At 34.9% G+C, this 23,691-nt stretch overlaps 1 protein-coding gene across 1 annotated transcript in view; it reads right to left on the bottom strand.

The window, feature by feature from the left end:
- ADGRV1 (adhesion G protein-coupled receptor V1) overlaps window positions 1-23,691 on the bottom strand; it is a 225,333-nt gene that overhangs the window by 107,206 nt on the left and 94,436 nt on the right. Inside the window, exons 82-85 of the mRNA XM_026041834.1 lie at window positions 22,958-23,204; window positions 22,667-22,806; window positions 21,467-21,627; window positions 20,799-20,899 (exon numbers count right to left, since the gene is read on the bottom strand). Of these exons, the coding sequence (XP_025897619.1) occupies window positions 20,799-20,899; window positions 21,467-21,627; window positions 22,667-22,806; window positions 22,958-23,204 (649 nt within the window). The remainder of the gene's footprint in view (window positions 1-20,798; window positions 20,900-21,466; window positions 21,628-22,666; window positions 22,807-22,957; window positions 23,205-23,691) is intronic.

Genomic DNA, 23,691 nt, shown 5'->3' on the forward strand with positions numbered 1-23,691 from the left:
AGTATATCTGAAAAACAAAAGGCTTCAGAATATCAAGAAATCTCAACATGTTCTATATTTAAGAGCTTTAAAATAAGCATTATAACAGTAATATGCCATTAAACATGGAAGTTATAGCATATTACTGTCATATTATTAACAACTATTTTCCAAACTATTTTCAATTACTCTCTTTAAATAGCCACCAGAATAGGAAAATCAGTCATAAGTGTAAATAATGATTTTACTATGGAGAAAAGACAGTAAAGTTGCCAGCCTGAGACTAAGCTGTTCAATAATAATCCCAATATTGCCATAAATGCTCTATATGATCTTGAGCAGGCATGCAGAGACAAAAAAATAGAAATAGGTGTTGTGGTGCTACAGCCCTAAAATGCAGCTGTCTGGCTGTTGACAAGGGTCCCTGCTCTGAGCCAGGAGTCTTAACATCCTTGTGCCTTTCACAGGGCATTCATGGGCCTACTTCAGTACCACGCGCCCCAGGAACGATTCTAAGCTGGGCTTGCTCTGATCTACCCACGCTCCCTCAATTCCACACTTGCGGAGAGCACTGTTTCCACCAGCTCTGCCACAACACTTGTCACTCTGAAAAGGTAACTCGGTCAAACAGGTTGGAAGGGAGCTCTAATCAGCCAAGCTATAAACAGTTCTGCAGGGGGGTGGACAATAAAGAGACTAGTCAGTAACAATGCGCCGTGGTAAATACAAGGTCAGGCTGTGGTGCATCTTACTTTCATTATTGCCACAATCTCTCAAGAATATACTTCAAAAGAGCTAACGCTCTGAGCCCAGTCTGCACATAGAATGAGTTCCCATCAACAGCGAATAGAGAAGGGAGGAAGCTTCATAAAAACTTGTGCCTTCTCAGGAGATAGGTTAGTAATTCCTAAACTGCAGAGATAACTGTATCAGATTAAGGTTCCCTGACAGAAAGTTTCTTCTCGATTTTGGAAGCACAGTTATCTTCTTGTTTTAAAATACACAAAAGGTTGAGATGGTAACGATGCCCTTTATAGAACAGGTCAGTGGTTACAAGATCTACTCAGGAAATGAAAGTACTTGGATTCCGTAGCTTTCTCTACCTGAGAGTTGAGGTAGGGTTGGATGGTAGACCCACATCTCTCAACTTCAACAACGCTTTAATAAAGATTCATAGCTAGGCTCCGGAGCAGAAATCAGAACCAGGCTCTCCCTTCTCCTAAGCAGGTTCTCAAAATGATTTAGAAACTGAATCATGCTCCGTCTTGCTCCCTCTTTTTGACCTAAGACTTCTGATATGTTTTATCATCTGGCACTGTGTTCAAATGAAGTAGAGGGAGCCTCCCCATCCAGACTAGCCTATAGCCTGGTAGTTAGGTCATGAGATGAAGTGAACCAGCCTGGGAACAGGGCATGCTGAAACATTTCATTTTAGGGTGTGTAGTTTATGCAGGACCGTATCTCCTTATTAGTGTTTCACTCTTTAGAAACTGTCAGTAGTACTCAAAAATTCACACTTGGGCAAATGCTCTAAATGCCCTTAATTTAAGACAGTTTAAAAGTCACTCTGTAACCACACCTCTTTTGAGTTGTGACAGATTCGCTGAACTGGGGGGAGGAATGGTTCTATCTGCGGGATCTGTATTCGCTTGTGCAGTCTGAGTCAACTGGTACCGTGTGTTATCAACAGAAAGGAGAAAAATGAAGGACGTTCTCAGCCAGTCCAGCACTACTCTTCTATGGTGACTACAGTCATACGACTGTAACCGAACCCCAATAGAATAAAAAAGAAATCCATTCTGGAGGTGATGTGCGAATAGAAAAAAGAAAAAAATAAGTTACAGGAGTAGTACTAGACTAAGAACATCTTTGGCTTTCTCCTTTCTTGATAGTTAAAGCTTATTTGATTAGGGCAAGGAACGTAGCAATGTTGACAAAGCCTCTCTAACAAAACCAGTCCTCAATATGGAAAGGGAGATAAGTTGAGAACTGGCACATGTTTTGTCTATGGCAAACATGGATGAAATATTAGCTCATGGGGCAACAGTTTGAATAAACAGGCGCTGGTATGTTAAGTCCTAGTGATGTTGGCTTGTGAATACTGCTTGAGGTTAGAGGTGTGGCACTGTTTCTTTACAGACTCATTGGCACACATGCAGTAATTCTTATTACATCTCAATTACAGAAACTGGCACACCTTTTTTTTTCTTTCTTTTCTAAAGAAAAAAAGAAGAAATGAAGCACAAGAAAACAGGATGAGAGACATCAAGTGTGAGGCATGTATGTTTGAAGTTCATGAAAAAAATAACCAGAGTCAAAATCTTTTTTTTTTTTTTTTCAGTAGCAGAGTAGAAAAAAAAATGAGAAGGCAATAAAAGATCAAACATAAAAGATACATGTTTGTAGGTTCCTCTTCAAACCAGATCCCCAGCACAAACAGCACACTATAGATAATGAATATTTTTGGATTTCTTATCCCTTTACTAGCCATGGTAAAAGCAAATTATTTTGGTATGTTAACACAGCATGCTACAATATAGTAGAAAACTCCACAGGTTTATCTGCTTCTAATTTTACCTCTAAGCTATGTGCTTATCTTCTGGACACCTCACCTACAGAACCTCTCCCAAACGCTTTATATGCCAGTAACAATTCATTTGAAAAGAATGACACATAAAAATGCACTTGAAATTCAGTGGCAGAATGAGCAACTGATAATGTGCTAAGTGTCAAGCAAACACTGGAGAGTTAGTTTCTTTGAGATCTGTAGCTCACACTCTTTAAAAGGCAAACTTTTTCTCATGCAGAACTTAGAAAAGTTTTCTTTTCTGTCCTGAAACTAAAAAAAAAAAAAAAAAAAAAAAAATCCATGTTCCAAATTAGGTCAAATTAGGTTAAAACTGAAGAACATTTGAAGTGCTTCAGAGAATAAAGGAAGATAAGCATGAGAAACCATCAATGGAAGAATGAACAGCCCAATGATTCACTGTCACTAGAGAAGTGGGAGAGCCAGGTTTAAGCTGTTCTTTTTCCTAGTTGCATACCTCAGTCAACAGGTCTCTGTTTATTCTATGTAATGTATGTTTATATTAGTCTTTCTTCTTGACGCTTACCATTTTTGAGTAAGATTCAATACAGCGAATTTTAGCTTGTCTATAATTTTGATCAAAAAAATTCAAGCTTTTCAACCAAAAAAAATTACGTTGACAATATGCCTTCAATACATTTAAGAAAAATGACTTTTGTTTTTCATCTCATTAGTTTTCCTCACTAAAACAGACACAATAAGACATTTTACGAAGACATTTCTCATTGTTTTTTTTGAAACAGATGAGATTAATGAGAAATGCATATACAGCACCTTATCCCTTTGCTAGTTTGGATGGTAAAAATTAAGTCAGAGTCTATTATGATAAATGCACATTGTGCAAAGAGTCTAACATAAGGATTCTTGCAATAGCAACAGTCTTAAGCCATACCTCTGAGCAGACCTAATTAGGTTGTGCTGAACATTACACTAACATAGCTGTCCAGTTTCCAAGTCTGAAACAGGCTCAATTAGTGGCTACTTGAAACTCTCTGCACTGTATTTTGTTAAAATGCATAAAGGGCCAACTGCACACATTTAAGAACACAGTGCTATTAACCTCTCAAAAAGAAAGTTGAGACTTGCATATATTAAAATATTTAAATGGGAAGAACACCATTACATTAAGAATGGTTATTATCCTATGAAAAATATAACAAGTTATATATATAAAACAAAAAAATAAAACAAAACTATGTGAAAATACAGCTCATAAACCATGAAGACCAACTTTACAGGAGGTCCCTTGACAGAGTTTCTGGCTTATGTTGCATATTCCTTGCATTTGTCCTTGTATTTTAGGGAAAAGGAGGACAGCTTACATACCTATGCAGCTGAGATAAAATTATTCTCCTAAAACATACTCATCTGGAACAAGACACTGTGTCATTTAGGTAACAAGCATAAAGTCTGGTCAAAGAATTTAATGAACAAAATCTTATGTTCCAATTTTTTAAACTTGTTCATATATCATAACTACAAGCAGTATCAACAAATGAACAGAAGACCCTGTTGTCTCAGTACTAAAATACATAAAAAATATTTGATGTTGTAATGCGTTTATTTTACCTGAGTTTCCAGCTTCTAAAAACAAACCCAAAAGCACCACCCACTTTTGTTAAATAATTTTCTTCTCCTTACATATTTTCCTGAAAGCATACGTGGCATCCAACAGGAAGAAAAGAAAATCATGTAAACATAGACAATTCAGGAGGAACATGACTGATCCTCTCTCTCCCAGCTGCTACTGCTTATTCATTTCCACCTTCCTACTCTGACGAATTTCTGTTCTCCTCAATACATCCAGCTCCTTCCCACTGATACTTGATGCAATATCTCAATTTAAACAACATACAAAATCTTCTCTTGTAAGATTTATGTTTATTATGTAATTGATGCATACATGAACTGTGCACTCCACATTCACTACTACTGCAGTGAGAGAAAGCTGTTTTGGAACTGAATGATTTCCTGCCGTGACATTTCTTGGGAAAAGATGAATATCTCACATTCACAACCACAGAGAAGGCATCTGTAGTGCAGTATAATAAAAGGACTTCCACAGTATGAAAAAAAGAAGAGTATGGTTCATGACAGAAACTGGTGTTTGTGATCTGGAGAGTTTACAGGGTGGACACAGAGAAAGTGAGTTAATGAGCTTAGTTAAATCCCAAAATATTTTGTTTGAGAATATTTTGTTTTGAGAATAACAGGAGTCACAGGGACATATCAGAAATATATATAATATATGATGTAATCAGGGATATAAGAAATATATACAGTATTCAACCAAAGCTAAGGACTAGAAATGCAGAGGTCATGGTTGGTAATGATAATTATAGGAGTGATGCAGACTTAGATATGAAGACTGCTAAAGAAAGAAGGAAAGAAGAAAGCAAATAAAAATTCTCATAATATCGGGTGGGAAAAATGGAAGAGAATGGAGTGGTGAGATGGACATTAAGAGTTGGAGCATGATATGAGACATTATCAAGTAGCAGCTTGTCAAGATTACAGAAAGATAGAAAAGGAAAAACCTCAGCAAATCTTAGATAGAAGATATCCTTGCCTTATAAGTCTAGAAGGCCTGCAAGACCTTAAGTAACTAGATTAAGCACAGCATATGTAATTGGAATCCTAAGAGAAGTAGCTTGTAATATTACTTCAGTATAAAACTATCTTAGAATATATCTATATTTTTAATATTTGACAATAAAATAGTTGGAATTACCCAAGTGAGAAGGAAAGTCTTCAAAGCAGGTGAGATTTTAAGGATAATTTGAAGAAAAAACATGAAGACACTAGAAAGACATAACCATTAGGCTGCCACATGTGAAAATGCTGTCTTTATAAAAGCTTAATTGAAAATGTACTTTAAAATCTCTCTGCCCTGTCATTTTGTGTAGTGTCTTTTTTGTTGCAAGTTGCACTACTGACTATGTTTTCACACTGTCTGCCAGTCTTCAGCTGGTCTTGCTTTGCTGATCTGGTCAAGCTGGTAAGGTCTTCATCTCTTACTTTCTCACTATAAATAACTATATGCATATATGTAAATATAAATATGGGTAGTCCAGTTCTTAGTCTAGTATAGTTAAACTTTTAAAATATGGAGAGTAAAATGGACCTTTATATATAAACTTTCTTCCACACAAAACAATCCTTGAGGTACTGTTGAGGAATGGCATTAGCAGCTCATTAAAGATTCACAAAACATCCTCAATATCACAGTCAATGTACTGCAGTCAGATTTTCCAGTTCTAAAACAGATTCTAGAACTAGATTCTCCTGTATTGAGATAGTGTATGTATTGTAGTGTAGTCCTGTATTGACTCCAAGGCAGCTGTGATGAAATAAATGAACCTACTCAAAGAATAATGTAAACTAAATGGAAAAGTAACATAAATTAGCTTATATTCCCTTTCTTTGGCAACATAGAACTTCAGTCAGATGAATATTACTTCTTAGTTATCATAATTCAAAGACTTTCTAAAAAGTGTAAAATTATAAAGTTTTTGTAAAACTATTTCAGTAATATCATCTTTATCGATATAGTTCTCAGAATAAATAAAATGCGTATAACTGCAAAGATGTTTGACAAAGTTAGATATAAAGAAGTTTTCTCTAGTCCTAGATTATTAAAATTCTAGCTGTCCAAAACAAAGGGAACAACAGCAATGATAACTGTATTTCACTTTTCTTCATCATTCTGTATTATCTACCCAGTGCAAGAGAGATGCATTCAGAATAACAAAATACAAAAATACCTGGCTGCCCTGTTTCTCATATTGGGATTGCACTACTTCTGCAATGGGTCTGTTGTGAATCTAAGTACTGTTTAATGAGATACTAGCAACAAGACAGAAAAGTGCCACCTTGATATTAAGTCTCATAGAACAAATATGAGATTTAGGTAGAACAAACCACCTTAACTGCGAAAAATTAAATTGTTTCTAATTTATCAACAGATAACTCCCAAACTACAGGATCTTTACCTTCCCCAAAGGCCTAAGATCCCAAATCACTATCCAAATAAAAAAGTTTTCCAGTTCTTAGGACAGTGGGAAATATAGTACTGGATGGATGGAAAAATACAAGATTGCAAACCCCCCACCGTAATCCTTTAATGAAGGTTTTAAACTAACATGAACCCATTAAATAATGTCACATTTAATGAGTACTTAAATAATATCATTAATAATGAAGTAATTGGACCTCTTTACAGAAACAAAATCTTTTTAACACTGTCATCGTTTCCGGCAATACAAGTTACTGAATAGTGCCCTCTTCTTAGTTGTTATTATTTTTTAAACATAAATAAGCCAGAAATAATGAGTGAGAGCAACTTTTCCAGGAACTGCAGCCCAACCATTTAATTTCACCTCTTAAGAAAAAGAAATCACTGTCTATGTGTAATTATATCAGGTGGGGATATAAAATTACTATTGTGCTTGTGGTGTCTTTTGCAACTTAGCCAACTTGCTCAACAGAAATCACATTGTACGCAACTTCACAGCAATTATCACTCCAAAGAAATAATCTACAATGAGTCTTTGCTATGAATGTGTTCGCTTTCAAATGCGACTTAGACAATATACTATTTCATGTAACCAGTCAACAAAATAATTTTTATTGTACACAATCTGTTTTTTAAACAAAATTATAGTTTAAGGATATATGTATTTCATAAAAAATAAGACCATAGCTAGATGGAATATATTTCTAAATTCATAATGAAACACTGGACAACTAAAATACACATACAACCACACCCATTGAGTCCACTCCTCAAACTAGTAACTTCCAATTAGTCTAGTAAAAAATCTTTTCTGAGAAAATTTCCTTGGTATTTGTAATTTCAATTTTGATATTCTGTTCAGCAGCTTCTAATATTAGATTTATATTACTGATCAAAAATCATTGCACCATCTACTTAAGAAAAAGTACAGTTGAACTTCGATTGCTTATATAACTACCTATGCAAAAATAAACACGCAATGAAGTTTCCCTTTCTATAGTGGTCTGCCCAGTTTTCCATTTATGAAATTTTAGAAGTCACCTATCTTTCTCACCTATGTTCTACAAGATATACTAAAATTTGAAATATTTGTTCTTTCAGTCAGACCACTTGGCATTTAGTACTCGTACAAATAAGCAACATAAAGCTTTGACGCATTAAATATTGATTAGGTTGTGCTTTACCTTGATACTTCATCGCAAAAAAAAAGACACCACTAAAGTGGGCGAAACTCGCTCCCAAAGACCAAATTCAACTACTGAACGTAATGTCTCAGCAGACAAGAAAAAGTAACCGACTTCCACACAAAGAAGTTCAAAGTAGGAGCCTAACTTGCCTACTCTCATCCTGAAGGTGGACTCTCCCTCACCACATGAAAGGAGCATGGGCAGGTTAGGCCTTTGCTGAACTCATCAGCCTTTGTGAAGAGCCTGTAAATCACTTGGAAGAGCCTCTGGAAAGTTAAAAATTTCATGACATCCTGACAAACCACACGAAGCTGGATCTTTAACAAACATACCTAGAAAGAGTGGAGAAGAAAGTCAATGCTAACACTGGTTATTCTTTGTTAGTCTAAGATCCTAAGATACATATTTTTATTGGTAACGAATTTTTTATCTAATTATGGGGAAATCCATTTTGTTCTCAACTCATATTTTAGTCTGAAGGAGCTAACATACACAGAAGGATCCAACATTCACAACTAAAAGATATAACTGCAATAAAACTAGCACTGAACAACAAGCATTGAACAACAAGCACTGAACAAAAACAAAGAATCTGGAACAGGCCTAAGCAGAAGGTTACATAAAATCATAAAAGAACATATCTGTATGTGTTATTAATTAATAACCATACTAATAACTTTATCTGTTGTTCATAATAAAGACATACAAACAAAATGTTGGTCTTTGAGCAACAAACAATTGATGTAGAATCTGAATAAAAAGATGGACCCTCAGGACTTTGGCACTATGAGGTATTAGCAGCAACGTGGCAGTCGCATGTTAATTGAAGCAAGGCACAAGTCAAACAGAACTGATTGCCTGCGGGGCTGCTAGGCTGCTTCCTGTTTATCCAGTTTCTCAAAAAATCGTTTGGATTCTACTTCCCCTTTAGCTCTCTATTCTAAGAGAAGTCTAAGAAAAGTCTTTTCTTCTTCATCCTATTAACTTAAGCACAAAAGCACATGATATTTTCTTCGTTGTTTGCCTTCAGAAGCTTTCCTTTTGAAACAAAAGAGCTATTTTTACTGCACTATGAAATACTGCTTTTTGTTCATTTATTTTTTATGTAAAATAAATGAACCTTACAGAAGTTTGATACAGATGAGCTACCTAACTACTATGGGAATATTACCTAACTGCCAAACGCATCCTTATTTCACAGAAAGCAGGATACCATTAATTGGAATTAATTTTAAACTATGTTGCTTGATTTACATTACTATTCTAAATCAAAGTCACGCTTGAAAGGAACAGGCAATCAGATACATAGAGACCACTTGAAAGCAAAACAGATAAGAAAATGCAGGTGAAGATTTGGCTTCTAAAGGATCAGTGGAAACTAGACCAGTAATCTCACAAATAGATCCCGTGAGAGATCTGCAACATTCCTATTTTAAGTCAAACCTGCTCTACAAGAAAACCTGCTCTAACGCAGTACTTCAGCGTTTGTCTTCGTGGGAAACTGGTGACAATGCGTATGAGCATTTACACATAGACAAACAGATACATATACACATACATACACACACATACAATTCAAGTTAGTTCACATTAGAAAGTGCAAGTAAGTGAAGATTGGTTATTTACTTAAAAACAACTTAGTAAGCAATGTGAAAAAGTTAAAGCATTTAGTAACTATGTACGTTTTTATCTTACATGAAACTTTAAAGTTAGAAATGCTTATCTCAGAAGTTAAAATAATTCAGGTTTTATCTCTTGCTCAAAGTGGTATATTTACAATATAATATCTATATTGAAACATTTGAGATTAACCAAATAAGTATGCTTTCTAAAAGTCTGAAGCAGCCCTATTATCTGCAGGGCTAAACAAAGCAAAGCATGTTGATTCACCTCCAAGTGTATTCACTAAACATAGCATTTGGAAAAATAAATGATCCAGTTATCAAAAGCATTTGGCGTCCTTTTTAAATTTTATTCATTTCGGCGGGAAGCTTTTGACAACTTGAGACACTCTGAGTCCAAAAAAGAAGTCTTCAAATACCACTCTGAACTTCAAATGAGCCTCATTTCCATCCATAAACACTAGAAGCACATCTAAAACTAGACATTTGAAGTATTTACTTGTTTGAACAGAACAAAATAAAACACTACTCTTTGTAGATCGTCTCACTTGCCCAGGGAGCTTGGAGGAGGGAGATAGACTAGACCTCCAGAGCTCCCCTCTAACCACTGTTGTTCTGCGAGTCTGTTCCATAATAGAAGATACAGGAATCAACCAGGCATATATACAGGAATCAACCAGGCATATATTCGCACCTGGAGTACTGTGTTCAGTTCTGGGCACCCCAGTATAGGGGAGACGTGGAGCTTCTGGAGAGGGTCCAGAGAAGGGCAACCAGGATGATTAAGGGAATGGAACATCTCTCGTATGAAGAGAGGCTGAGYGAGCTGGGCCTGTTTTCTCTGGAGAAGAGGCGGCTCAGAGGGGATATGATTAATATGTATAAGTTCAGGAAGGGAGAATGCAGGGAGGAAGGGGACAGGCTGTTCTCACTGGTGGCCAGCGATAGGACGAGGGGTAATGGCCACAAGCTGAAACACAAGAAGTTCCATCTCCAGGTGAGGAGGAACTTCTTTACTGTTAGGGTGACAGAGCAGTGGAACAGGCTGCCCAGGGAGGTTGTGGAGTCTCCTTCTCTGGAGGTCTTCAAAACCCGCCTGGATGCCACCCTGTGCCACATGCTGTAGGTGTGCCTGCTTGAGCAGGAAGGTTGGACTAGATGATCTGTAGAGGTCCCTTCCAACCTTAAATATTCTGAAATATTCTGAAATATTCTGAAATATATCAATGGCAGGCACTACTACAAGGCTCTGCTTGAATCACCTAAATGTTACAGTACTGGACCTAACGAGTATACAATAAAAGAATTTTTGAAGGGCAGATTTCTTATTGGAAAAAGACCAGCAAAACCACAGAAAGGTAAGAAAACAACATGGAGCCATTGGTTTCATCATGTTGTACAGCAGCACTGGAACAGCAGCAACAGCAAAAAGGACAACACAACGGGCTGAAATTTATGAGATCCTTACCACACCAAGAGGAAAAACTTCTCCATTCCTATAACGGGCTAAGAATCAGAAAATGCTACTTCAGTGACTTACACTAAGAGAAAAAAGTTCGCCTAAGCAAAGGAAAAAAAAAAAAGAATTGTCAATAAAAGAAAAAAAGAACATCCTAAAATAAACAAAAAAATAGGTTCGTGCCTGAGGCTTAGAGGGAAGAAGAAACCTCAGCCTCTTTGAGTATGGAGAAATCAGTTGTGAAAACAAAGGATAAAGAAATTTTCAAATAATAAAGCAAATCTGCACAACTTTTTTTTTCTCACTTTTGATCCACTTTCAAATTTGCTGAATATCCAGTAAAAATGGAGGCCAAATTATGAGAGCATTTACTCTTTGACCTATATCATATATGTCTGCTATAATTAGTACACTCTCCCAGCATTTTTCTGAACATGCAGGCTTTGATCAAGAGAAAAAATATCTTATCTGGAAAAGAACATGAAAAATTCCATGCAGTCCAACAAAGCTCTGTAATATCATCTAGAATAGTTTACCAACACTAATGGATAGGCTTTTTATAGTTCAAGAAAGGAAGTTATAGAATATTTACCATCCAAGGGATCATATGGCGAATATTATCTTGTATAGACCAGAAAACACTTTGACCCAATCCTAACTCATTATCACTCTTTTGAACAAACACATGTAAACTGAAACAGGCTTTAGATAAAATGGATTTGATTTTTACATCCCACTGATCTAGCACTTCCCTTACTAACTCCTCATTCACAAAATATTTTTAGCACCAAGCAAATCGAGGCAGCATGTATCTGTTAGGCTACTACTGTAATTATGCAGTCAGTCAGAGTAAATATTATTTCACACTCTCTGACTAAAAATGCAATATCAGATCTTAGTAACCCCTTAAAATTAAGATTGGAATTAAATTTCTGAAATATGTCATTAATAAAAATATGCAGACATTGCATTGCCTACAGCATATTATTACTGGATTTAAAAGTACTGAAGTTCTTAGGAGCCCAATAATTCCAAACTAAATATAGTCACTTCATGACAAAATTAGTTCTAGAAATTCTTTATAATCTGAGAGTTTAGCAACTGCTATTATTATACTGGGTTTTGATTAATAACCAGAGGGCAAATACGCTACTGCACTGAGTGCAGAAACAGGACTGATGCTCATAAACTATTTGCTCCACATGTCCATATGTGAGGGAAAGGCTCAATGGGAGAGAAGACAAAACAAAAAAAGAAACAAACAAAACCAAAACAAACAAACAAAAAAAACCCCAAAAAACAGGAGCTTGACTTATAGTCTGAGATCACAAATACACGTTTCTAATTTTATATGTGATACTTCATTTTTCTAAATGGCCTGTCACATGCAGCTATTATGGAAAGCTCTTCCCATTTCAGTCAGGAAGCACTGGCCTTATTAAAAATGATGTTCAGCCGTGATATCAAACCATTTATACTTAATCTATGTCATTCTATTCTAAGAAAATCCACTATATTAGTAAGTATGTGACAGTTAATTATGTACTAGATTTAATACATATTAATTTGTAATTATTAAATAAGGGACCACTTTTAACCTTATGAATTTGTTTCTTTGATATGATGAAAATGAATATGTTGCTTAGAGAAAAGTCTTGGCAAGCGGGTGTGAAACAATCCTAGAAAGCATAGTGTCAAGGTCAAGTCCTGAACACATCGCAGCCCTTTCGTTCTTGATTAAAAATACTGAAGAGAAAATTAGTGATATAACTCATTGTTTTTACTACACAGAACTAAATTCCTATTTAAAAAGCATACTTCACTTCCCTTGTATAAAAGAAATACAACAAAAATACTTAAAGTTTTGCAAGCATGAAGTTTGAAATATATTGAAAATAGGCTACAATAGCTACAACTTCTTCATCTTTTTCTCTGTAAGGTAGCACAAAAATAAGAATGGTGTCAAATGAGGTTTTAAAAAACATTAGTTTTCTGTAGTCCGGTGTTCCCCAAGTGCTAAACTACAGTTATGTGATATACCATATAGTTTAAGTTACAGAGCTATCTAGGCTTTAGCACCCAAAATTATTCAGTGCGTATTAGGATGATGTCACAAACTTCCTGTGCCTAATTTAAGACTAAATTGTGGAGGAATATGGAAGTGCTAAGTGAAGCTACAGCCCCAGCATTTCCAGCATTCATGACAAACAACAGCTTCCAAATTAAGTCATCCACTATGTGTTTCAATCAACAACCTTCAGCAACTTAAAAAAACTAAATATTCCTTAAAGGCTAATATCCCAGCATTCAATGAAAGCTTCAAGCAGAAGAGGTGTTTGTTGAAGCTAAAAGTCAAGGGAATACTTTATACTATAAATCCCTTGTGTATGATCTTGCCTTTAAATTTACCGTTATAGTATTTAGCACATTTTAAGGATCATGACTAATGTAAAACTATATAAATCAATGAAGCAATAAGTGACCCATGAGTTAATTATACTGGCAATAGAAAACTGAAAAATAAGTCACAATAAATGGCATTTGTTTTTAAAAAAGGTTTTCAACTCTCTTAAATTATACTTAAAGTTTAATTAGGTTGGATCTTATTGAAAAGAACATGTTCCTATCTTGTGCTAAAGATATGCTAAACCTGTTTAAAACTATTACATTAAATCCTATTGCATTATCCTGTGGAATATCAAAATATTTTGAAAGCAAAAATGCATCAGGAATTTCAGAAGTTACAGAGGTAGACTGTGTCTTTTCCCTTTGATAAACAGAGTGTCCACTGGAATCTGACGTTTATCAGGCTCACTTCTAACAGCTGCACATCTTAGCAGATCCTGTAGTGAAACTTTTAAATACATCTCCATTGTGAAAGGCTGAAGGAAAGAACAATATATCTCTTTGGGCAGTCTGCTTTGATCTACAAAGCAATATTCACTGGGTCTCAGCCTCCAGAAGTCAATGATCTCAGGATAAAGATGAAAAATAAACCCAACACCCTGAAACATTAGCAAGTGCTGTGAAAATTAGCACAGCCCTGTGCATGTGGATATGTCACATGCTGCAGCATAATCTTAAAAACTCTCAGAACTGTAAACAGTTATCTTGATAAAGATCTCTTATTATATTTTATTATTTTTCAATGCATACATTCTAGGTTTCTCAACCAAGATGAACTTAAAGTTTGTTATCTATCTGAAAGAAAATCATTCAGGCAACAATAAAGCAAAGTGTTCCTCAGGTTTGGTGGAAGTTCCAAAAGACCCTCACCCTCCTGACCACAGCAAGTTAAGCTGGTCAGCTGCAATCACTACTATAACCGGATTTCAATGAGATTACTCATTTGTGCTTGTGAGGGGGGGAAAAATAGAAACAAAAAGAAAACAAAACAACAACAAAAAACCCACTGTTTTAAAGAGAGGATAACAATGCCTTACATTTGCTTGCTAGTCAGCAATGATGGATTCATACAATTAAGATCAAGTTCCTCTTCAATTTTACCTTTTTAGTACCACTGAGCATATAGACACGCACAAAGAGAGCTTACAAACTAAATGTCAGAAACCTCAGAGCTAAATTCAGAATTCTGTTAAACAAAATCAAAAGTATAAGAGAGGCAAAATTGTATATAACTAGAGGAAGGCAAAAGAGAATATAACACGCAAGGTGACTGAAGAGCTAACATGTTAGACTTACTCATCATACAGTGAACATTCAACTTCCAAACTTTGCTTCAATTCCATTTCTGTTTCAGTGAAACCACATTTACAAATGGCTTTAGGAAGTTAGTTTGAAGTTGTCAAACTATACTATCCAGTATAGTCTTCTAGAAAACAAAGCTGGGAAATTAAGACAAACTAATAACTATCCTAAAGTGATTAGTTGTCATTATGTCTGGTCTCAATTAAAACAAATGAGATGCAAACTATTAAGGCTATGTATTGTCTGCATGAAATATAGGAGTTAATAACATCTTTATATCTATGTAAAATATAAAGATTAATAAATGAATATCACTTTAACCTTTCCCAGGTTGAGGGTAGGGCTCTATGTATTACAATTAGTTAATGACTTGGCAATCCTTAAAATGAAGATTTAAGAACACAGAAACAAACATTCTACAGAAAACTCTGCTCAAAGGTAAGAGAGGGCAAGGATCTGCATCAGTTGCAGAGAATTTTAAAAGCGTGGAGAGCTTTTGCTGCAGAGCTCAGTCTTATCTCCTGTGGTGATCTTTTGAAAATGTTGATATTACAGTTGCTAATTCAAGTAAACTACTTTATCTAGATCAAAGGTTATAGTCAAGTACAATTTAAACAAGTACAATACTGAAGTACAAATATTTTTAAAATATTTCTCAAGTAACAAATGGCAGCAGCTATAAGCCTCTTTTAAGGCTTAAAATTTTCTATCTTCCATACTTGCAAAAGATATTTTAACATACAAGACCTTAATATAAAAGGTCATTCTATAGTCTTGATTGTGAATATAGAGAAGTTGCACTACTACCTTGCCTAATTAAGTGAAAAAACTGTAGTAGGGATGAAAGAATGAAATCTTCCTAGTCCAGAACAAAGCTACCAAATCTACGAGGCATGGTGGACCATGAGTTTTGAGTTCTGCCCATCTATTAATTTTGGAAAAAAAAAAAAAAAAAAAAAGGCAGAAAATGATACACTATGTATTTTCAGTGAAAGCTTCCCATCAAAACAGCACCTCAGTAGATTTGAACTGCTTTATGCAAAGTTTGGAGGTAGAGCACAGGATTTAGACATATACATCACTCTTTTGTTATGTAAGGTCCTCTTATGCATCATTATCATTAATTCAAGTATGAGCTCTTTATGTGATTATTAAAAACCCAAAGTCATTTTCAAATCTTATTATTGAACTTTCTATGCATGAATAGACAAAAAATTCAACTGCTGGTTAAATTACTAAAACTTATACAAATGTTTCACAATTACCTGCAACCATGGGTAAGTCAGTATTTACGAACATTTGATTATTTTCAAATGCAAACTGGACACCTATTACTTAAAATTGTACTTGCCCTGTAAATCTGGCATGATCAGATTCTGGCTTCGTTTATATCTAGGAAATAATTCACTTAAGTCTTGAACAGAATTTATATAGTATACTGTGTATGGAACACTAGTTCTCTAAGATACGAGGCAGACTCATAATAAAATGCCAAAAATTCAAATAAAAATTTAAAAATTAAAAAGTGTACATATTCTTGAATATGGAAGTAAGCACAGAAGTGAAATGAAGGGATGTTAGTGGAGTAAAACTAAAACCATTCAATAGTTAGCATTCTTTTAAATAATTTTAAATGAATTTTTTTAGGCACTAAGTCTCAAGAAGGTCTGTTTTTTCCTTTTTTTTTTTTTTTTTTTTTTTTTTTAAAGATGAGCTAATCTTTGCATCAGTTTAGCAAGCTTCGGATTAGCACTGCACAGGTGCTGCTACGCATATAATTTAAGGGTGGTAGCAACTGTTGATAACATTCCTACGAAACAGGGCTGAGAAAAGTCTTTAGTAAGGAAATGAGCAATGGAAGATTTGCTGATATCCATAGATACCTGTATTTTTGCTATAATTGAAAGGCAAACATGAGTGGATAAAGAGAGAGCAAGTAAAGTGGGCAAAAAATATGAAGAGTGTAAAATAGCATGAAACAGACAAAAAAACCCGCATATGCTTCATGCTAAAATGGAAACAGGAAGAGACAAACAGGCTTAGGAGGCTTAAGAGTGCTGCTCTGTTTTCCACTCTGTGTGTGGTCCCCAAATGTCTGTGATGTAAAAAAAAAAGCACAGTATTATTAAAAAAAAAAAGGAGCTGGAAGGCATTAGCTGATAGAAATCTCATAGTTATGCTTTAAAGTGATAAAGAGAACACTTGACTGTTTGCAAGGAGGACAGGAGGTGTGATATAATGTAGTAGCTTCCTAACATATGTTATAGTATTGCTCATATATCTGAGGTTTGGCAAATGGTAGGAGATAATTTATAAGACAACAGTAACAGCTTGTGCACTAACACTACATTGCAACTCAACATCAGAAAAGTTAACAAGGGAGGTAAAGTCAGATTATCCTTATGAAGAGGAAAAGCAGAAATATAGTTGTTGGAATAATGATACATTATCATTAAAGGACAAAATTATGTTGGTTGATAAAAAAATGTAAAATAAAATTAAAATCACATGAGTATCTCAAATATACTTAAAGGTTTAATCACCTAGATGATGGCAGCCATGCTACCCAGAGCTGATCTTCTTGCCCTTTTCTCTTCAAAGGAAAGAATAGAGAGCTTTCTGGTGCTTTTAGAGGTCCACTCTCTCTAGATTGAAGCCTTAAGACCTCGTATAGCATCCGCATCGCTCCTTAAAGCCAAGACTCAGGCAAGAGTAAATAACTACACATAACCCCAAGGTTATACCAAGCACCTCTTCCATGGGATTGTCACATTTCACATTCCCTGCACTTGGCCAAGTCTCCAAACTTTCATCCAGTACCTACAGAGGAAATACGAGGCCCACTACTGGAAACACAGGAAATCACAGAATGTTTCACAGAATCACAGAATGTTTAAGGTTGGAAGGGACCTCTAGAGATCATCTAGTCCAACCTTCCTGCTCAAGCAGGGACACCTAGAGCACATGGCTCAGGGAAAGACACAGCAAAGATATTTTTGTGACTGAACTACTTTCTAGCTCCTCACATGACATTTAGATGATCAGGGTAAAGAACTGCCAGCTGTTTTATAGTAACAGCCCTTCTCCAAGAGTGTCTTGCATATAATTCCCACCCTGAGGACTGTGTGCGTCGATGCTCGAGATCAGCCCATCAGATTCCAAAGGACCTCATACATCATATCCATCACCTCAAGACATCATTTGCTACTACAAATGCCTGATTAGTTTTCCATCTTTGACTATATCTGATCCTACTCTCAAGGACTCACAAATTGTAACTTTATGTAACAGAAATCGGCTCTCAAGGCCTTCCTGACCATCAGTTCCATTGCTCTACTATCAAGCAAATTTAGGTAACTACTATGAAATTGTCTTTTATATAAACTACTCATTAAATAGTTCTACTTATTACTGGGATAAAACCGCTTCTGAAAAAAAGCTGCATGAACTTAAAGCTGTTGTCTAACTTGGTATGAATGACTGAAACCAGCTAATAACTAGCTAGGTAATTAATTAATTCAATACAAAACCTGCTAATTCAAATCACTGGCAGGAAGGGGTTAGGTGCAACTTCTCCTTGTAAAGGGCAATAGAGATTGTAGATGAAAATCTGATTACTTTGGTAGATGAGAAGTTTTAGATATTGTTAGCTCAAATCTCTCCATTATGAAAGCATACCATCTACTACTTACTACTAAAATATTTCACATTTAAGAGTAACTGGATGAGATGGGTTCCAGTTCGGTTCTGGTGTCTGGTTTGGCCTGGATCTAGTTTTAACTTGCTTATTTTACACCCTCACAGACCTTATGGATTGCTTATCTTCCTCAAGAGCTATCAGTTCCACATTTGGCAACATTTATTGCTATCAGGTTACAGCAAGAAAATGAAAGAGGGAATCCTAAGTCACAAGGATAAGTAAGCTTTATAAAGTAGACTCCCTCACACTGGGCAAACGGGCTCTAACCACATGGCACAGAATGTATATAAGTATTTCCTGCTTCCTCTTCAACAAAAAAGTAGTTCATATTTCATGGGGACATGGAGTTTAGTGAAGCTCAGGCTCAGACTTGGTCAGTAACTGTCCTTTAACGACTCTTTACAACTGGCTAGCTCTAAAAGCACATGCTTGAATGAAGGATTGAACTGCCTGAAAGTTTATTTTTATAGCCTAGAGAGGTTGTCAGAGAATCATGCTTTGGCACAAGCTGCTCCAGTAGCCATACAAAAAATCATCCTATCCACTTCATTCAAGAATATTCTTTTCAAACATTTTTTCCTCAGATATTTCCAACAATTTCTTTTTTGTTTTAATTATTTAATGGGGAAATTGAAAATTCCCTTAGCTTGGAAGAGAAGAGTTAAAAAGTTACAGAGAATTACAGTTAAGGGGAAGCTTCATCCTCATACAATGGTAGAACTTGGCAAGCTCTATAGGACAGTATTTGTTATTCCAGGACTGAAGCCTGGCTTCCCTCACAAGGGTTCCACCTTTCTGCCTCCCATCCTCTTTTATACAATATCCTGTTTTCCTTTCTCATAATCACTTACAAATTGCTGAGTTTTATCCTTATACGCATTGCTCCCATGTAACTCTTCATTGCCATGGTCTTTTAGAACTGAATCTTGCATCACCTCTTAAGAAATTTTATCACATACTTAAAATTTAAGGTACTTTTAATAGAATTATATTATCTACCTGTCTCAAACCTGAATAAGTCCAAATGATAAAACAATAATTCTACCAAATCAGTTCTTAGAAATTTATTTCTTAGAAGTTAAACATTTCTTAAGATCCTTTGGAGTCATTTCTAAATAAGTGTTTTTTAATTTTAAATAAAGTTTGTGGTTTTTTTCTAAATAGGATTTTTTGCATATTTTCTGCTTAAAAATCTTATAACTGGCATATATATTTATATTTCTTCTCAGAGTGAATAATTCACAGCTTTCAGGCACATGCAGAGTGAACTTTGCTGAGGCAAGAGCACAAACCACCTGTGCAGTTGGTCATCAGATATGCCTGGGAATGCCAAGGAAAATACACAGGAGCTGAAGCAATAAACTCTCATAAAAGATGCTACTGTATTGTTTTGGTTTGTTGGTTTTTTTTCAATTGATTAGAATGAATGTATTGAGACATTGTGAAATAATATTGTAAGGTACCTCATCAAATTAATAAATCCAACAAAATTTACCCTGAAGCCCCAAATCTCAGCCTGTTATTTTTTTTTTCTTTTGCCTTTTAGGTGATTGCTGCATGACATTGAATAAAAAAGCATACTGTTGAAACAGACAAAAACACCAGGACAAACTAAAGGCTCAAGAAATAATGTTTTCTGGAGACATCAAGATACTTTGAGTAAATATCAGAGAGGAGAGAAAGATGTTTAGAAAGCTCTAGACTTTTATGTCTTTTCAATGAGATACATCAAAACTTGGTACACTAAATTTACCAAAGTCTATTCCTGAATACTCTACAAATTCTCCATTATTACTGGAAGTAGAACAGAAAAGAACAAAAGGAATGTAAGATTTTGAGAATCACCATTCACCATCACTATCAGAGTCTATGAATTGCTGCATACAACCACAAAGCAGACAGTCCTGGAAAAGTAAGTTTCCCAGCAATGTGTTGAAAAGCCTTGACTGCCACCTACAGATAATAATAATTAGTGCTCTTTCTAGAGGTAAGAGAAAAAAATAAACAAAGATCCAGTGCAGAGAGAGGACAAAAAGCACTTAAGTGCATATCGAACAGTGTAACTCAGCCGAAAATCTTCTAGATTATTTTTCTGGTAAAAACATAAAAGCATGGAATATTTCAACCTTCTTTCTTCATGTCTATGTGTGTTACCTTAAATGTAAGGTAAGAATACAGCAGCTTCCTTCATTCTGTAGAATGGGGTGAGATTTATTAGTTCTGAACCCAGTGTCTACTGTTTCCTTAATAAGCCTGATAAAAAAAACTAAGTACTAACATTTTACTTTTACATTTAGAAATTAAAAAGCACCATTTATTATGTCCTAAGTTTTCAAGCTAAATAAAATCTCTTAAATTATTCCTGTCTTACTCCTGTAAATAATCAGTTAGCAAAAATCCAAAACATTTAATGGGGCAATAATTATCCAGTTATATGTACACTCTCCAAATACTAGAAGGTGATATATTTTCATATATATGTTTTATATATATATGTGTGTGTGCATATAGATACAGATCTTTTTTTTTTTCACTCCTTACCTGAGTACCCAGGCAAGCAACCATCATGTGTGTGAGAAGTTTAGCTGCAAACATTGCACATCTGGTACAGAAAAGGTGGGAGATAATAGCCAAAGTGAAACCTGCATGGGAATAAAAAATAAAAAAAAATTAAGCCATGTTCTATGTCAGATAACAAAGACAATGTTTAACCTCTACTAAATCAGATCTATAGAAAAACATTTGCCTTAGTTCACTCATAACTTCTAAAATCTGTTTTAAGAATTTCGTAGGAATCAATGAACTGCATAACGGAAAACATGCTTATATTAAAATATTGAAAGAACAATGCCTAAAAGATTTGTTGATGTTGTATATATCTGCTAGAAACATGGGTATATTTAGGATTTTACCGTTCTCTCCAAAAATAAATTGATGTATTTCTCTTTCATGTGCTTCAAATAAAGATGACCAAAAAAAAACAAAAGAAAAAAAAAAACCACCAAAACACATTTCATTGCCACCAAAACACATTCCATTGCAGATTTTTTTTTTGCAGTAGGCAAGTCTTTCAACCAAGGTGCAATTCTCTGTTGCTAAGATGAAGTTATTTAGTCCTCCTTCAATTAAAAAGATCGCTAGCAATTGCTAACAATCTTACTGAACATAACCTCTTATTAATGAAAAAACTACCTTGTTTTTCAACTGACCTGAAATGCAGATGAATCCAGAAGAGAAAAAAGCTTCATTGTATGATGACAAGTTGTCTGTCTGGGCATAAACTGCATAAATGGACATGTGAGAACAAGAGCATTCCACGTAGTCTGACGTGTCATCCACCACTTTACAGTATCCACTATCAGACAACCAGCTACAAGAACAACAACAAAATGAATTTGTCTTTTATCCTGGTGCAAATGGTTAAAAGAAAAAAAAAAAAAAAGCGCAAGTGCAAGAGAAGAAAGTCTGAATGTGCTATCTCCTTTCTACAAGAAGGAAAAAAAAAAAAAAAAAAGAGATGATTTATGGACTGCCAACACAAATTGCATACATCTCGCAAATATTGGAGGAAATGTGCTTGTGCAACCCAAATGATAAGCAAGCTTGAAAGCTGTTGTTCTAGCCCTGAAATGCCAAATTTCTAAAATAGCATGTAAAAGTGGTATTTTTGATATCTCTTAGGTACAGACATCAAAATAGTATATTTAAATGATATTAGCACTGTTTTGACTAACAATTAAAAACTTATGAGTACATAATAAAGATAATTTTCTTTCAGTAAAAGTGTCTGTGACTATACTTTTTTTTTTAAGTTTTGCAAAAAAAATGAGTCTGACTTTTTTAGTAGTCTGTCATTTACTCTGTAGATTACATATCCCACTAAGGAGAACACTTCATACTAATATTTGGTATTTTTAAAATAAAATTCATGTTTTATTTGGTTTCAGTACTACTGAATTGATTTGCAAAGTGTATACTATGGATGACATATTAAGGCATTTTCTAGTTAGAGACTAGGCGTATGCTATCACTGGGTGACTACAAAAATGAAAGTCTTCAGATAAATTCTGCTTCCTCTCACTTGTGAGGAATTTTCATTAATATTAACAAAGTAATGCAATTCTGATATCTATCACTTTCCAGCTTTGTCTAATGCCCAAAATATATTTGGGTGAAAAAAGTTAAGAGCAGAAGTAATTTTATACATTTCTGATCTGGAAGAGTTACACATTTTGCCGCATGAAAACTTTTATGTGCTAGTACAAAGGCCAGAGCAGTTAGTAAAAACCCATAAATGGGAAATGAAAACAATTTTATAATGGCAGATGATGTAATCACAGCTATAGCATCTACTGCAGATGTACAAGTTTATTCTAGAAGCTGGAAAACTAAACAGATTTATAAAATACCTTTCTGCAGCTTGATTCCAAAGGAGACACAGAGACTTCTGTGGGACAATCCGACTTCCTGTAGCATAAATTCGGTAAATGACTTCATTGTTATCCTTCAAAGGGCGTGAACTCTGACCCTTCAAACTCACAGAGAAAACCTGTAACACATTAAAATTCAATAGATATTGTTTAATTTTAGTCAGAAATGCAAACAAAAATGTTCTAATTTTAAAAATGCATTAAATATGCTTTGCTCAATATTTAAATCAAATTAGCTTCATACAAAAATAAATTGCATTGTTTTCAAACCTTGTTCTTTAGGGCAAGTTCTTTATCACCAGTAAGAAACCACTGCTGGCTGCTGTATTCTGTAAACTGTACAGATTCACAGTTCTCATCTTGAGGAGACAACACAACAGAGACCTCTAATAAATGCTCAGGTACATGAATAAAATCCCCATCTTTTCCATCAAATTTGTGTCCATTGATTTGCTGAGGATACCAGTTGTGAGCCATTATTGCAATGTACGGGCAGCTGTCAAGGACATTTTTACCTCTATTGAAACAGAAAAACAATAAGGCTGGTAAGTGAAACAGAGCTTTATGTCATAGAGTGACTCTAAAATGTATTTGCAAGTTATACTGTGTTCCTTCATCATGTATAGGCTTGATGGTATTTAATATAGACAGCTTCAGTGCCTGTGAAAAGAACAGAGGCACAGTACGATCTGCTACCAAAATCTCTCCTTGGTAAACCAGACTTTCACAATACTCATTTTTATAAACTGATACAGAGATGAACCTACAAGGAAGAGATGCATTTAAAACAGATGATGGAGCTTTCACTCTTTGGTCCAGTAGATGATACAAAGAACTTGGAATAAAAAAGTCAACACTTGCAAGTTTCTGGACATATTTATGGCATTATATAATGAGAAAGGCTTTATACTATCTACAATTTAAGAATTCTACTTTCTCAATATTTTCTAAAAAAAATCTGTTCTTTTTTTTTTCTAAATTCTTCTATGTAGTTGTTCAATACG

Source organism: Nothoprocta perdicaria, unplaced genomic scaffold (genome assembly GCF_003342845.1).
Source record: "Nothoprocta perdicaria isolate Ctin4 unplaced genomic scaffold, notPer1 scaffold_295, whole genome shotgun sequence".
In the NCBI taxonomy this organism is placed as follows: Eukaryota; Metazoa; Chordata; class Aves; order Tinamiformes; family Tinamidae; genus Nothoprocta; species Nothoprocta perdicaria.